The 16,585-nt window shown below is 51.1% G+C and overlaps 3 protein-coding genes across 6 annotated transcripts in view; all 3 read right to left on the reverse strand.

Moving 5' to 3' along the window:
* CABIN1 (calcineurin binding protein 1) overlaps positions 1-956 on the reverse strand; it is a 145,671-nt gene extending 144,715 nt beyond the window's left edge. For 2 of the 3 annotated variants that reach the window (XM_081036848.1, XM_081036847.1), the window contains exon 1: positions 574-956. The gene's annotated coding sequence lies outside the window, so the exon portion shown is untranslated. The remainder of the gene's footprint in view (positions 1-573) is intronic. The other variant, XM_081036849.1, reaches the window with a different exon arrangement.
* A 1,988-nt stretch (positions 957-2,944) lies between these two features.
* On the reverse strand, positions 2,945-4,733 carry DDT (D-dopachrome tautomerase). The gene is made up of 3 exons (XM_081036983.1): positions 4,164-4,733; positions 3,648-3,823; positions 2,945-3,196 (listed from the first exon to the last, which is right to left on the reverse strand). The coding sequence occupies exons 1-3, from the start codon at positions 4,269-4,271 to the stop codon at positions 3,124-3,126; spliced, it is 357 nt and encodes a 118-aa protein (XP_080893109.1). The 5' UTR covers positions 4,272-4,733; the 3' UTR covers positions 2,945-3,123.
* LOC308492238 (glutathione S-transferase theta-3-like) lies at positions 4,726-11,817 on the reverse strand. Of its 2 annotated transcripts, XM_081036968.1 has the most exons (6): positions 11,597-11,817; positions 10,121-10,208; positions 9,418-9,568; positions 7,242-7,418; positions 6,731-6,910; positions 4,726-4,984 (listed from the first exon to the last, which is right to left on the reverse strand). In XM_081036968.1, the coding sequence occupies exons 1-6, from the start codon at positions 11,706-11,708 to the stop codon at positions 4,733-4,735; spliced, it is 960 nt and encodes a 319-aa protein (XP_080893094.1). In that variant the 5' UTR covers positions 11,709-11,817; the 3' UTR covers positions 4,726-4,732. The 2 variants fall into 2 exon arrangements, with proteins under 2 accessions (XP_080893094.1, XP_080893095.1); XM_081036969.1 differs by lacking the exon at positions 4,726-4,984 and having other exon boundaries at positions 5,784-6,910; positions 11,597-11,789.
* Positions 11,818-16,585: the final 4,768 nt, after the last annotated feature.

Here is a 16,585-nt window from a genome sequence, read left to right on the forward strand (position 1 = left end):
TCAAATGTCCATCAACTGATGAATTAATAAAATGTGGTATATCCATACAATGGAATAGTATCCAGCCATAAACATAACTACTGACAACATGGATTAAACCCTGAAAACATGACACTCTAAGAAAGCAGTCGCAAACCACATGTTGTATGATCCCATTTATATGAAATGGCCACCGGCAAATCTCTATAGACGGATATGAATATTTTTATATTTACAACAAAAGTTTGCCAACTCCAAACGAGACCACTCTACGGATATTTTAGTTCTCACTAGGTATTAATCACACACAGAAGGAACCTTTCGCCGCATGGCATCCCACTGCCCCGTGGTGACGACCTCTAGTACCACGGGTCCCAGAGAATTACGTGGCTCCCACAAAGCCCCCTGTGCAGACAACTGCGAGTGTCAACTCTTATCCAGCCCGGCCAGGCCGGCTCCAGGGAAGCAGTGCAGTCAAGTTTTCAGTCTGGAGTCGGGCTGACCCACTGCTTTGCTGGGGGACTTTGGCCAAGTCCCTTCACCTTCTCTCGGCCGGTTTCCATCCCTGTCGATGACGCCGATGACAGCACTCACCTCGCAGGGCTGCCGTGAAGGAGAAGGGAAAGGACGCGCGTCAAGGCTTCCGCCCGGCTTCGCGCCGGCAAACGCCGAATCAATGGTAGCGCCAGCTGTTGTCACTGGACACCACTCACGAGGCCGGAGCCGGTCCTAGGTACCCAAGGGCGGCGGCAAAAGCCGTGAAGAGGCCTGCGGGGCAGCCGGGAAGCCTGGCCTCGTTGCTCCCGCTCTCCGGCCTCGGTTTCCCCTACTGCAGCGCAAGAGCGACCCCGAAACCCCCTGCGCCCGCGGCGCCTCAGGCCCGCGACCCGCTGCCGCCTTGGGCTTCGCACAGACCTGCCCCCACACCGAAGACCTCCCCCAAGCCCGTCGCCCGGGAATTCACCAGGCGTCTCCCCGGCAACAGCCCGTCCGCACCGACCACCGCACCAGCCGGCTGCGCGCCTAACAACAAGGAGCGCTCCCATTGGCTCCGGTTCCGGCTCCGCCAGCCAATCAGTGAGGGCGCACGCGCCGCTCTCCTGCTGGCCGGCTACCGAACACCCTGCGGAAGGCGTCCGACGCGGCCCGGGGCACCCCGGGGTACGGCTGCGACTTTTCCGGAGTCTGGGCGTCGTTCCTCGCGGTGGTGTGGCTCGGAGCGCCAGCTTGCGGTCGCACTGTCGGCTCCACCACTTGTCATACTTGGGAAGCGCCGAGCTCGGTGCCTGGCCCCGAGCGGTCGCTAAAGGACGGGCCGGGTTGTTGGTACAACCGGAGGCAGGTGCTCTGAGAGCCACGGAAACTTGGGGAACACGAGGGAAACGGGTACGACCATTCCCCTGCATGTTCCTTGCCTCACCTCTTTCTGATAAGGATTTGAAGCCCAAAAGGCACAGATACAATCAACTATTGAAACAAAGCGGGAAAAGAAACGAAGGCCTGATAAATGAATGAGCTGGAGAGACAGAATTCCAGAGCCCGACTCGGAGGAGTTTCGGACAAGGCCTCGGGCTTAGAGAAGGGCTTCACACTGGTGGAAACGCATAGCTACTTGAGTCCAGCAAGGATGGCTTCAATAGGGATGAATGTTACAGCTCTGTCTCTGACCTTAAAGACAGTAAAATCACTGTGAAGCACTCATAGAGTCAGCTCCCTACAATAAAGCTTCACTGATAGGCCAGAAACTACAAAATAATTGAGTCAGCAACCTTGATTTTGACAGTGTAGCCTCGGAGGGCAGGGACAGTGAACAAAAGCATAAGCAAACGATTTTAAAGTTTCATGGATAACATGGATGCAGGTCCCACTCCGAGGATGTACCTTGAAAGATGGGTGGCAAGGGTTTGGAGGTAAGAAACAGTGCAGGCTACCCCGGGGCCAGAGGCAGCGTCGTGTCACCAGGGGGTAAAGCTCAGGGTCAGAGTGGGGGGAGAGAACGCTGGAGGGGCCAGTCCCCACAGCAAACCGATGACATCATTGTCACCAGAGTGGTAATAACAGATTTAAGGTGGAGAGAGCAGCTAGAAGGCTATTACTTTATAGTCCTGTCAAAGGTGCCTCTTTAGGCACGTCAACTGTTCATTCACATTACTGTTCATTCACATTCAACCCACACTCTCGGAGCCCCTCAGGGAAGCAGGACACCCATGTTGGCAGAAGGAGTAAATGCAGAAACAGTTGAGACAGGTGGCCAGGGGAAGGAACTCCAAGCCCTAGCTTTTAATGAGAGTCCTCAGCAGTGCTCTGGTCCAAACACAGCAGGCAGAGGCATCTTCCATTGGAAGCTAACTTAAATGAGACTGAAAAAAAAATCTCAATTCGGTATTTCACTGGTACACCAAAGACAAGGGTGAAACACAGTGCCCATACAATGTTTATCCTCTCATATGTGAAAGCATGATACGGTATTTCGATGGGGGAGGGAGATCCCTTTCATTCAGTTTCCAGTGGCAGACACTGCATTTCCAGGTTTGCCATTCTGGGGCATGGGTTTTACATAGCTAGAGAATTCTCAGCAGGACTCACGGGAGAAGATGGAGCCTGGTAATGACAGGGAAGGTCCCTGAAGCCCAACCCGCCTGGCTCCCCTGCCAGGCAAAGCAGTCTATGGGCAGGCAACTGCCCAGATGGAGGACGGCAACATCTGGTCAGCAGAGTCTGCAGGAAAGCCCAGGCTGTCAGCTGCTCCCCAGAAGCCTGCACATGGGAATGGAGGCCCTTCAGCATGAGCCCTCCACCCTCCAATTTGAGCAGCCTAAATACCATACAGGAAAGAGCAGCCCTGAAGTTAGGAAGCATCCCACCTCCCAGGTTCCCTAAGGTCCCCACCTCATAAACCAACCCTGCTCCCCAGGGTAGCCCAGAATGCGTTGGACGGGTAAAGGGAGGTAAAGAAGTCATGTTTGAAAGACAAAGCTCTTTTCATTTATTTGGCATGAGGATGGGGAAGAAGAGGACGGTGAGATCACAGGCATGTCTGCATGTGGGGGTACCAGAAACTGGAATCCACCATGCCCTCACTCTGCCAGGCCTCTCTGGACGAGGTGGCCAACTCTCAGTCGCCCTGGATATCCTCCGTGCCAATCACAAAAAGGTCATGACCGTCCCCTTCTTGCCAATCTGCCAGGCCTCCAGGGGGAAAAAGCGGATAACTATCCTTCAGGAGACAGAAAAAGATATCATCAGCTCCTTGGCTAATGACTCATACTCCAAGACTCATAGGCTAGGCACTCCCACCATGGGCTCCCAGACCAGCCTGCCTTAGCCCACCAGGCATTTTGCAAGCCTGCCTCACCCCATTAATGTTTTCCCCAGAACCCCCAACAGGGCAGCAGGCATGTCAGGGGATGGATAGTGTCCCTACCTCAGCGTGGCCCACCCAGGACTACACTCAACAAGCCAGGACAGCCTTCAATTCTGCTAGCAGTCTGAACGTGGACTCACCACTAGGGGGCCTGAGGGTCAAGGGTCTCCAGGGCACTAGAGCTTTCTTGGGCAAGGTGAAGAATTTCCTTTTTGCCCCAACCTTAGGAGGGACCCTGAGGCAGGATCACACTGCCCCGGTCGTGCAGAAATCCCTCGAGTGTCCTCTCCCTGCCTCTACGCACCGGTCCTGGTCCAGTTTCAGCTCCTTGGTGAGGAACTCGAAGAAGCGGGCGCTGTGGCCGCGGTTCTCCTCCGCTGTGCCCACCACACCGATGGAGGAGACAAGTAGCTGTGCGCAAGGCTCGGCCGAGCCGTTTACCGCCATGGCCAGGCCAGGACGCACGGTCACGTTCACGCGCTGCAGAGGACACGAAAGTTTTCACCAGACGCCGGTGCAGGCCAGGCTCACGCTCAGGGCCGAAAAGCGTGGAATCCAAGATGCGCGGACCCGGAGGGTCAGGGTTAGGGGCATGGACTGGGGTCCTTGGTCAGAGTCATGGCTAGGGAAGGCAATACCGAGCAGATGGGGGTGGGGGTGGGAATGAGAGATCAGAGAGCGCGGAAAGTCAGTTTGGCGGGTGGTGGGCTGGGGCCCTTGGGAGGAGTCCGGGTCATGGTAGTTAAGTAGGGGCGTGGACAGAGCCGGACCCCTGGTCCACCAACCTCCCCCAGCCGCGTGCTCCCTGGCCCACGCTCACGTCCTCGGGTTTGCCCAGGATGGCGGCGGTGGCCGCACAGAGCCTCTTCTCCAGCCCCGCGGGCACGCGGCCAGCGGGCAAGTTCGTGTCCAGCTCAACAAACGGCATGTCGGAGGGAAGACGTGTGAGGTGCCGCAGCGGAGGAAAAACCCGCGGAGTCCAGGTCGGTGTTCCCCAAACCAAGGAACAGGGCGGGGCGCCGCGGAAACCGAGCTGCTCATTGGCTGTGCAGGCACACAGCACCTGCTGATTGGCTGCCTAGGCTGCACCCCAACCGCTGCAGACAACCTTCGTGTGCTCTGGCCCAGATTTCCGGAAGTCCTCAAGCCCGGCCAGCCCGGTGTAACCCCACCCCTAACGAGACATTGGCTGAGCCCTGGCCCCGCCAGCCCCGCCCCCGATCCAGCCACACTGTCCGAGGTTTCCCGTCTCCCGTGGCTTTCCAGAGTTGCAGCTTTCTGCGGCCTATCCCAAAGATGGAGGTCTGAAAAACGCCCCCCCTACGCCCACGCACAGACACCTGTAGGGGCCCTCCCTAGGATCTACCTTAATGTTACATCGTCAGAGAATTAAAAATTTTTTGAATGAGTTGCCACCACTTCACGTTCAGTATAAACAGGAGACCTGGTAGCACGTGTGTGTGACACGTGGGGCTGGGCAAAGATCCTCGGTTTACTGCATCCCTGCCTGGACCCCGGGGACATCGGACATCTCCTTTGTGTTGTCTTATGCCTGCAGCAACCTTGCCTCGGAGTGAGAAACTGTCCACCAGAGGGCAGGAGCCAGGTCCCAGTCCAATTATCAGCAATATTTATGGCACCCTATATTTTCATAAGCAAAACAAAAGGTGTTATTTAAAACGTGGAAATCTTTTCTTATGGCTAACCATGGTACTATCATCAGTGTTTTGAAGTTGTCTGATTTGTAAATGAAAACATAATTGAAACTATGTGGGTGTATATGGACAATTTCAACTACAACTCTAAAATTCTACTGCTCAGACAATTAAGTTCACCAACTCATCCTAGAAAAAGTGCTACATACCTCATTGCTGAATATTACTATTGTTACCTTTGAAGTGCTCCCCTTGGGAAGCTATGCACTGATGCCAGCTCCTAGTCCACCCTTCAAAGCAGTTTTGGAACTCTTTTTCTGAAATGGCCATCAGAACTGTCATAGTATTATCCTTGATGTCCTGAATGTCATCCAAATGCCTTCCTTTCAATATTTCCTTTATCTTCGGATAAAGAAAGAAGTCATTGGGAGCCAGATCTGGTGAGTAGGGAGGGTGTTCCAATACAGTTATTTGTTTACTGGCTAAAAACTCCCTCATAGACAGTGCTGTGTGAGCTGGTGCATTGTCGTGATGCAAGAGCCATGAATTGTTGGTGAAAAGTTCAGGTCATCTAACTTTTTCACGCAGCCTTTTCAGCACTTCCAAATAGTAAACATGGTTAACTGTCCAGTTGGTACAAATTCTCAATGAGTAATCCCTCTGATATCAAAAAAGGTTAGCAACATCATTGCAACCAGTTCATGAACTTAATTGTCAGATCTTGTAAGTGTGCATACTAAAGGAGCTTCCGTGGGAAGGCAGGTAGATAGGCCAAGAGGCTCTGTCTGTTCATGACCCTGTCCCATTAGCAGTTTATTGGATAACTCATATATCAGAGAATCTGGTACACAAGACAGGTAGGTTGTGACAGTCCTGAAGGGAAAGAGCAAGGACAGGTGGAAAATCTAGAACCCAGAATGGGGCATGGAGACGACAGTGGTCAAGGTTACAAGTAGGCCTAGGAGAGCAAGGCTTCTCAGCAACACCTGGAGGGCCAGGAAATAACCTGGACCTTCCCTGACTGCAAGAAGGTTCATGCACCAGCCTGAACCCCACTCAGAGACAGTGTCACTCCAGAGACCCAAGAGACGGAGGCCATTCCTAACTCAAACATCTCTTCACAGTGTCAACCCCCATCTGTGACACATGCTCAGCCAAGGGGGCAGAGAAGCAGCTTTCTGCCAGGACAGAGGGAGGGAAGCACTAGTGCAGAGTGACAAGTGCCAAAAGATGGAGGGTAGGGGGATAAAGCAGGCAAAGAAGGTAAAGAGAGGCCCTGTAAGCAAAGGAATCAGCATGAGCCAAGCCCAGGAGGCTAAGGAGAAAGCTGGGGGGAAGGGGGGTGCCGGGAAGTGATGGGTGCAACCAGAAGAGGGCAGCCTGGAGTGGGAGCTTTGCCTGGATGCAAAGTTCAATGACCTGTACTATAGCCTCAGGGCAGTGAGGCAAGACGGAAAGTTTCAAGAGGAGGACAGATAGGGTCAAATACATGTTTACTAAAGCTCTGTCCAGAGGTCACATGGAAGTTGAAGTGGAAAGGGCAGGAGTGGAGTGAGAAGACAAACAAAAGAAGGAATGCAGGCTTGATGCATGGAGTAACTGGGAACCAGAGACTGTACAGAGTGTCTTGCTCATGGCCTAGGAGAAAGGCAGCTCCATCTCTTTATTCTGACAACAGAGTTTCCATTTGGTGGCTCTGCAGAGGCCCCACCCCTGATCACCGCAACAAAACCTGCACCAAGGGCTTTAGCATCTCCTTCATGGCAGTGTCTGCTGGAGGCAGGTCTTTGGCCTTCATGACAACTGCATGGGCCTCCTGGAAGAGTTCCTCCCCCACTGCGGCCTCCACACGCTTGTACCAAGCGGCCAGTTTGGGTCGGCTTTTGAAGACTTGGCAGCCGGCACTGACGGGCTATCGGAAGAGGGAGCCAGGTGGTAGGGCTGGGCATGGTTAAGCACAAGGTAGCATGACCTGGTTTAGGAATCTATCAGGTGGATTTTCCCTCCTCTGCCCCACATTTGATAAGCTGAGGGTCCTCTCCCAGGAGACACTGAGAAGCTCCTCAATATCCCTGCAGGGTGGGGCTCTGAAGTCCCATTTTATAGGTGAGGACACTGAGTCTCAGAGGGGGAAATGACTTATCCAGGGTCCCACAGCCACAAAGGGAGACATGAGATGGTACATTGGCTCCCTCCCAGGACACCCCACTTCCCGGTGGGTCACTCCACCCCACAGTACTCACATGCATCAGTTCTGTGATAGCCACCAAATCAGCCATTGAGATATGGGGCCCCGTGAGGAAGTCCTGGTCCTTCAAGAACTTGTCCTCAAGCAGCTGCACACAGCTGTCCAGCTCAGCCAGAGTAGATGCCAATGTCTCAGGAGGCACCCGTTCACCCAGGAACACAGGGAACATCATCTGGTGGGTGGGCAGGCAGGGAGAGGGCTGAGTTTCAGCCCAAAGCCCAATCTGGTTCTGTTCTCATCTAATCGATCACCAGTCCTTTGGATTTCTTCTCACTGCTACCCACTGCTTTCCACCTACAACCACCACGTGCCCAAGCCTCATCTCCTACTCATAGAGGGACAGCCCCCACCTCTACCTGGGTCCTCACACATGGCAGCCAGGGGAATCCTTCTGCAGTCTCAGTCTGCCCATATCTTCTCCCTGTATAAAGCCTTCCATGGCTCCCACTGCCCTCACCACAAAGGCCTCACCACCAGGCTCTCACCAGTGCAGCTGCCTTCCTATCTCCACTCCCTACCCAACCCAGACTTTTCAAATGGGAATGTGCCTGCGAATCCGTCTGGGATGTGATTCAAGTGCACATTCTTAATCAGTGTGCTTGGGTGGAGCCCGAGACTGCATTTCCACGGAGCCGCCAGGTGATGCTGGCATTCCTGGTCTATGGATCACAGGTTGAGGAGCAAGTCTACACTCTCTCCTCAAATGCAACAGACTTCTGCCCTCACCAACTTGAGGGGGCTCCTCTCCCAGACCCTAGAGGCTCAAGGAAGACACTTTCAAGGCAATGGAAGCCTACTTTTTGCCAAATGGCCCTTAGAACAGGGGTACCCTACCTGCAGCAATGTGAGCATGCCTCCTCATGCTCCCTCACATACATAGGGCACCTGCTGTGTGCCAGTACTTTACAAATAATTACTCAGCGTACACATTTCAAAAATACCTGCACATTTGATAAATAAAAATGGTATGTGCATGCAATTTTTTCTTTTTTAAAAAACTCTAATAATTGGATTCCATTTGCCTGGTATTAGTTTTGTTTGTTTGTTTAATAAATTTCATTGGGGGACAGTGTTTCTCCAGGGCCCATCAGCTCCAAGTCGTTGTCCTTCAATCTAGTTGTGGAGGACACAGCTCAGCTCCAAGTCCAGTCAACATTTTCTTTTCTTTTCTTTTCTTTTTTTTTTTTTAACATTTTCAATCTTTAGTTGCAGGGGGCGCAGCCCACCATCCCATGCAGGAATTGAACCAGCAACCTTGTTGTTGCGAGCTCGCGCTCTAACCAATTGAGCCATCCAGCAGCCCCTCCACCCCCCCTTTATTTTTTTTTCATTCAAGCGTGTTTTTCCAGGATCCATCAGCTCCAAGTCAGGCCGTTGTTTCAATGTACTGTTTCCCCAAAAACAAGACCTTGCCGGACAATCAGCTCTAATGTGTCTTTTGGAGCAAAAATTAATATAAGACCCAATATTATTATACTATATTACATATTATTATATTTATATTATGTTATATTATATTCCCAGTCTTATAGTAAAATAAGACCGGGTCTTATATTAATTTTTGCTCCAAAAGATGCATTAGAGTTGACTGTCTGGCTAGGTCTTATTTTCGGGGGAACACTGTAGTTGTAGAGGGCGCAGCTCACAGTGGCCCATGTGGGGATTGAACCAGCAACCTTGTTGTTAAGAGCACCACACTCTAACCAACTGAGCTAACCAGCCGCCCCATGTGCATGCTATTTTAATGTGCATTTACTTGAGTTTTACTGAGGTGAAATAGGTTTTCATCCATCTATTGACATTTCTCTCTGTCCTTCCATTAAATCGCTGCTTGTATCCTTTGCCTATTTTCCTTCTGTGTCTTTGTCTAACAGGTTTCTAAGAACATCTTAAATATTAAGAACGTTACTTCTTTCTAATGCATCTTTGCCAAGATCTTTCCCAGGTTTTAGCTTGTTTTAAATTTAACTGTTTTTGTCCTTAGACAAAATTTCATTGCATGGGTAAAGCCGATGAGGTACTTCTTTAAGTCTTCCATTGCTCTTAGGCTTAGAAATCCTTGCAGACCCAGAAACCACATCAACACTTACTGAAATGTCCCCTCATTTCTTCCTACTTTGACTTTTTTTCACTTACCATCCTGGGAGGGGTCCCTGCCCCCTGGGGCTCACCTTCTGCCACATGGCCCGGGTGCAGCTACTCCGCAGGGCTGTGTGCTGCCATGCCAAGTACTCGTCCACGCGGGCACGGGCCTGCAGGTCCTCAGGGTACCAGTGTTCGGGGGCCTTGTACTTGCGGCTCAGATACAACAGGATGGCCACACTGGAAGGCACGGCGGAAGTGGGAGATGTCCCAGTCACTTTTCAGCTACTCCACAGGGGCCAGGCCCTGGATGGGGCAGACCTCTGCTCCTGACATGTCTTTCCCCAACTTGTGTGAGTCGATCATTTCACGACCTCCATGGAGCTGAGTAGGAATGTGAGGCTCAGAGTTTAGGTGACTGCCCAAGGTCCCATAGCTCTATATTGGGCCATCCCATCATCTGAACTAAGGGCACCAAGTTGAAAAACAGAGTGTCATGGGACTTCAGAAGGGGGTAAGGTGTGCTCAGGGAAAGCTTCCACAAAAGGAGTGCCCAGCATGAATCATTAAAGGATGAAAGCAACTCCAGTACCAGTTCCCAACATATCCAAAGCATGATACACCAGGAGCAAGGCCAGGTGCCCTTCCCCACCCCGGGCACCTCTGCCTACTTCAAGCCACTTTCCACCCTGGTGCTCAGGGCACACAAACCATGATCCAAGCCATCCATAGTGGACGCACAGATGGCTGACTAGCCACACGATGTCATGCAAAAATCCAGGGACCCATTACCTCTCAGCCAAGGTGAACTCCCCATCCTTCAAGGCTGGCACCTTCCTCAGGGGGTTCACTTGGGCAAAAGCATCACTGCGGTGCTGGCCTGTGGAAGAAACCATTGAGGTGGTGAGAGAACCCTGAGCCCTCCAAGGTCTCTCTGCACACCTGCACCCAACATCCAGGACCTTTCTGCGACCCCTATCCTGGTGGGACATCAAAGAAAGGAGGCCACTCCACTGGTCACCAAATCACAGATCCTGACCCCACCAAAAGGGCCACTATTCCTGTGTCCTCCCCCTTGGAACTTGGGCCAAACAGCATCTTGACTTGGGCCCGGGAGGAGGGGAGAGATTCCCTGGAGCTGTAATACACACAAATACATACACAGCTATGTCAGACACTGTAGCCTCCATCCTGGGCTGTAAGCTTGACCCCTGCAATCCATCTTCCTACGCCGCCGGCAGAATGAGCTGTACACACCACAGAGCTCCTGCCACACCTGCTCATAGCCCTCAGTCCAGCCTTGCTCTTACCAGACACTTCTGCCCCATTCAGCCACCCAGATTCCAGCAGCTCAGCTCTTCTTTATTTCCTGTGCCAAACTTTTAAGGCGCCCTCCCCAATGGGGTCCAGGTCTGACTCACTTCTGCATACCTCCCCAGCCAGGGGCCAGTGCTAGAGGGTACCCCACTTAATGTGCATGGAGTCCGAGGGCCTCAGTAGAAACTGGCTCCAGTCTGGCCACAAGAACCCCTGTGGGCCTCTCTGCCCTTCTCAGTGGACAGAATCACCACTACCCAGTCTGCCTCCAGAAACTGCCTTTGTGCCCAGCCCCCATTCCAAGCAGAGCTGGAAAGGCAGAGCAAGGTGGCAGCGTAGCAGCTGGTGGCCCAGGTTGGGGGAACCAAAGACAGAAAGTGGGCAGGCTCAGGCAAGCAGGGGCCTCCCTCCTGGCCTGCCCAAGGGGCTCTGGATCCCACACTTGCCCTACTGTTCAGTTACAGCCCTGCCCCCTCCACCGAATTCTGTAAAAGTGTTGGAGACCTAGGCAGGGATAGGTAGGAATGAGGAGACCAGCAGATGCAGAAACTCAGAGATGGCGATTACTCCTACTAGGAAATGAGAAGGCAGTTTCATTGGTTTCTCCAAGCCCTAGTGTCGAGGTACTGGGGCACCCATTCCACTTCCCCATCCCCACCCCCCAAACTCCAATGCTCTCTAGCTTGGAGTTTTATTAACCTGTATTTTAAAGAATGTTTAGTATTCACTAGGCAAAGGTCAAGGCAGGCAAAGGTCAAAGCTCTTTAAAAATACACAACTGATAATTGTTACTGTGGTTTCTTCGCTGGAGAGTCTGTCTACCCGTCTGTCTCTACACGCAGCCGGACGGTTAGGCGCGCGGGCGGGCTAAGGTCGCTCTGCACAAGCGGTCCAGACTCCGCCCCCACCCCCTACCTCTCCACCCCCTCCGCGCCTGACTGCCCCGCCCACCTTTGAGCAACTCCACCGTGCGCAGCTCGAAGGGGATGCGGTTCTTCTTGGCGAAGATGTAGACAGCGCGGCAGGGCTGGGACAGCAGGTCCAGGTAGAGCTCCAGGCCCATGGCGGGGGCGGCAGGCAGACCCAGGGAACAGACCCGAACGGCGGGCAAGAACCGTCGGACGACCGAGCCTACACACGCGCGAAGCCCTCGACTGGAGCTTGGCCACGCCCTCCCCGCCCATTGGATGGCTCCTGAGAACACAAAGGGAGGAGGAGGAGGAGAGAGGAGGTGCTGCAGCGTCCCCGGGGCCTGGGGCGGTGCCCAGGGTGGAGTTTGGGGAGGGTGTGCAGACTTGCTCTCTGCGGAGGCCTAACCCACATTCCAGGAAAGAATTAGCTGCCCCTCCCCAATCCTCCGGGATCTGGCCACTGGCCAAAATAATTCTCCAGATAATCCACCAAAGGAAAAGCAGTGTATTCGGAACAAGAAAAGAAAACCGAACCACCAAGGAGTACAAACACGCTCACGCCCAGAGGTCAGTCCTACGTGGCAAAAAATCCCTGAGCCCAACATAAATCCCTCTTTTTTTGACATCCCCCCCCCACTAGGTTACCTTAGAGTTCAACAGGAAGTCTAGACTGGAGAGTTAACAAGGGGCCCTGCTCCACCCGTAGTCCTCCCAGCTCTATGGTTAAACATCTTAAGATGCCAGTTCACTTTTAACAGGTCATATACATTATACTCCAGCTGATCCCCCTCCCTGGAGCAAAAGCCTGTGGGGCTCATTTAGAGGTTTTTCAGGGGGCCTAGAACTTCTCCACTTATATTCAGCAGGACCAAGTCCCTCCAACTGTGACTCTGGAGCTCCCCAGGTTAGTGGTTATAATGCCCCATTCTCTAAGAGAGCTTCCTGAGTTAAGACAACGCCCGTTACTGGAGAGTGGGCCCTTCTTGGAGCGATGTCCAGGCTTGGTTTCCACACCAGGGGTCAAACCCAGGCCCATGCAAAACTGGGAGTCTTAGCCACTCCGGCTTGGCTCTCAAATCGGGGATCAAACCTGGGCCTTGGGGAGGAAAACTGGGAAACTTTACCTATACGTTACCAAAGGATGGGCTCTCCTTGATGGGGTGTCCAGGTTCTTGGCAACTCAAGTCAAGAATTGAACGAGACACAGAAGTAAAGTGGTAAGAGGAAAGTTTATTAGAACAGATAGTACACTCCAAAGAATTAGGAGCAGGCCAAACACTGAGAAAAGCGGCTTAAGGCTCAGTACTCAAAGTGGCATTTTAGGAGAAAAAGTACACTCCAAAAGATTTGGAGTCGCCAAGCAAAAGCAAGCCTCCGGAGGCTCAAAGGACTCAAGGGCTCAAGGCTCAAGGTGGCATTATTATTAAGAGAGAAAGTATACTCCAAAAGGTTTGGAGCAGGCCCCGAGCAAAGGCAAGGCCCAAGAGGGGCTTAAAGCTCAATGCTTGGGCAGGCCCGGTGGCTCAAGTGGAGCGCCCTGAAGGCAAGGTCACCAGCTCGATTTCCACACCGGCCAATGAGCTGCGCCCTCTACAGCTAAGATTGTGAACAATGGCTCTCCCTGGAGCTGGGCTACCATGAGCAGCCGGAGGTTGGTGTGAGCTGCCGCAGGTTGCTGTGTGCTGCCATGGGCTGCTCTGTGCTTCTGTGGGCTACCGTGTGCTGCCAGGAGCAGTGGCAGCCAGCGTGAGCAGCCGGCAGCTGGCGTGAGCTGCCGTGAGCTGCTGTGAGCGGCCGACCACCAACCAGCGACTCACCTCCTCAGCCAGGCGAAGAGCAAGACTCATACTACCAGCCTGGGCCAGGAAGCTGTGTCCTACACAACTAGACTGAGAAACAACAGCTTGAACCGGAGTGGTGGTGGGTGGGAAGAGGCACAAGAATAGGGAAGAAAAAGGGAAAAAAGAAAAAAAGCTCAATGCTCAAGAGGCAGCAGCTTGCAGGAGCTTAGGGGTTTTATCTTTTTTTCTCTGGGATGGGCTGTTCCTCTCCCAAAGCAGACCGGGACCGCTTGATTGACACCTGTGATTGATAAGGGGCCATTACCCCATTTTCTTACACTGCACATGTCCCTTTCCAGAATTCAGTCTGTCACAATGATACTAATGAACTACCAGGCATATGTATGATATTATAATGGTGGTATAATGAGGCTAGGATGAGAGGGAGGTCGTTGTATCCCTTTACTGCACAGGACTGGTCTAATTTATTGTCTTTTAGTCTCCTCACAGTGGATAATGGTTAGGGCAGATAAGGGAAGAATTTGGGAGGTCTCCAGGCAGTGCTCCTCATAGATTGTGTTGGACGTACAGGAATGCAAAGACCCTATTACCTGTCTCTTAACTGCCTGCCTTATTTCTCCTGACAGATGTGATCCCCATAAATCTCTGTGGGGAGTTGAGGGATGGGAGGTCTCTTCCGTATCTGCTTCAAGCTGAGAAAAGGGTAGAGCTGTCCCTACCTAATGGGGATTCACGAAACCCTCGCCCTATCTGATGTTAAATCGTATCCTGACAGCCTCTACATGAGGCTGTACGTTAGTTGATAAATTAAAAGTGCTGGCTCCAAGAGTAGGACTTGAAGCCCAATTATCTTGATTTCACCCAGGGGTAAGGTATGGACTGGCCTGGAGGAGTGTTAAAACACATTTGTTTTCTGGGATGGTGTTTATTTATCCAAGAGTTAGGTCTGGAGTGGCTTGGGGGAATGTTGGGCTCCAATGATTATAGCTCACAGTCTTTTAAGTAGTTATTAGGCAGAGGTGAGAACTTTCTGTGATTTAGGTTAGGAGCACTATATAATTTAGGAAGAAACTGATTAGAAGAGTGATTGAAACCAGGGGCTAAGGAGCTAAGTAACTAGGGAAAAGGAGACTTCAAACTTCTATAGTGAGGGAGGCTTCAGCCTTCTATAGTGAGGGAGTCTTCAAACTTTTACAGTGAGGGAGCTCTCCCATATCACCCCCAAACTCACGGGTTGGAAAAAGCCATTTGGCAAGAGGATCAGTTACTGGAAAACTTGAGAAGAGCTTGGCCTCCCTGGTCCCTATGCTCCCCAGCTAAGGAAGACCTATCTTTCAGGAGAGTGCCTCGCTGGCCTTGTGCTGCAGTCCTCTCCAGGCTGGAAGGAACATGTTCAGCTCGCCCGTCAGTGATCTACCCTTCTTTACATGTCGCCTTCGGCTGGATTACTGCAATATCCAATCTCCCTGCTTCTTCCCTGGCCACCCTCCAATCCAACTAATGCAGGAGATTTTTTCTGTGAGTGAGTGCCGGGATCGTGTCTTGTGAAACCGAAGAATGGAAACGCGGCCCAGGGAGAGGGGACGAGTTGTAAAAGAAGATAGTTTATTAAAAAGCAAAGAAATGCAGCTCCCGAGCAGAAGGGGTTCCCGAATGGGGTGTCCCATGACTGAGGCAAAAGCTCTTACTTTTATACCTTCCCTTGCCTGTTTGGGGAAGGGGAGCTGGCGCCTTTTAATGGAATTTGTCGGTCAGGTTTGTTCTGTTTGCCCATCCTGAAGGGATGAGCAAAATAATCCATTCCTATATATCAGATCCACTCCCGTTTGTCCAGCCAAAAGGGATTTATGAGATAATTTATTAACGTCAACGCGCTGTTACATTTTGTCCTGGAGTAAAGGAGTTATTTTAGAACCTAAAATTTCAGGATATGGCTGTCTTTGTTTATTTTACCAGGGACCTTCCTGTCTGCCTAACAACATGCTAACTAGCCTGTCTCACAATGCCCACCAGCAGCCAGAATGTTATTCTAAAACAAAATCTGAGCACACCATTCCTGTTCATGGTTTACAGACCCTTGGTTTAGCATTTAAGGCCCCGCATGACTGAGTCTTGACCAGAAGAGCTGTTGTTCAGATTTTCCCCTCCCAACCAACTGCAGCCAAGCCTCTTGTGATTTTAATTCCCCTAGCAATGTTGGCAGCTAGAATTAAATAATTTAATTTTAGAATATACTAGTTCTGACAATTAAGTTCGTGAACTTGTTGCATCAACGTTACTAACCTTTTTTGCTATCAAAGGGGTTATTCATTATGAATGTGTACCAACTGGACAAACAGTTAACCAAGTTTACTACTTGAAAGTACTGAAAAGGCTGCGTGAAAGTTAGACGACCTGAATGTTTCACCAACAATTCACGGCTCTTTCATCACGACAATGCACCAGCTCACACGGCACTGTCTGTGAGGGAGTTTTTAGCCAGTAAACAAATAACTGTTTGTTTGTTTCAAATAATTGAAACACCCTCCCTACTCACCTGATCTGGTCAATGACTCCTTTCTTTACCTGAAGATAAAGAAAATATTGAAAGGAAGACATTTTGATGACATCCAGGAACATCAAGGATAATACGACGACAGCTCTGATGGCCAGTCCAGAAAAAGAGTTCCAAAATTGCTTTAAAGAGTAGACTAGGCACTGGCGTCAGTGCATAGCTTCCAAGGTGACCTTAGTGATATTCAGCAATGAGGTATGTAGCACTTTTTCTAGGATGAGTTCCCGAACTTAATTGTCCAATCTCGTAGGTACAGGCTTTAACTAAATGTTTCAATTGCTCTGGTTGTCACATAGCTTATAGTCAAAGGTTAAGAAAGTATGTTAGTCATGTTCTGAAAGACTGCCTGTAGAGCAAGTTCCAGAAATGTTTAAAAATACATTTTGCTTGAGACAATAGAAAAACATAGCTCTTAAGCACAAAACAATGACAGGTTAAACAATGGTGATAGTCACAAGACGTCTAGTTTCTGCTTTTTGCTTTAAAGATAATGTCACTGACAGGCAATTATGAGATATTTTGCAGAATCTTGGTTATTTAAACCCAGCACCCCTTGTTCTCACAATATAATTTTGTGTCGCTGATATACTGTTTCTTTGTCAAGCAGGAAGAAATAACCCCAGGGCCACAAGAAAAACTTGTAAGTTTGTTTTGCAGAAGGAAAGAATGCCTC

Source organism: Rhinolophus hipposideros, assembly GCF_964194185.1.
Source record: "Rhinolophus hipposideros genome assembly, chromosome: 24".
Taxonomy (NCBI): Eukaryota; Metazoa; Chordata; class Mammalia; order Chiroptera; family Rhinolophidae; genus Rhinolophus; species Rhinolophus hipposideros.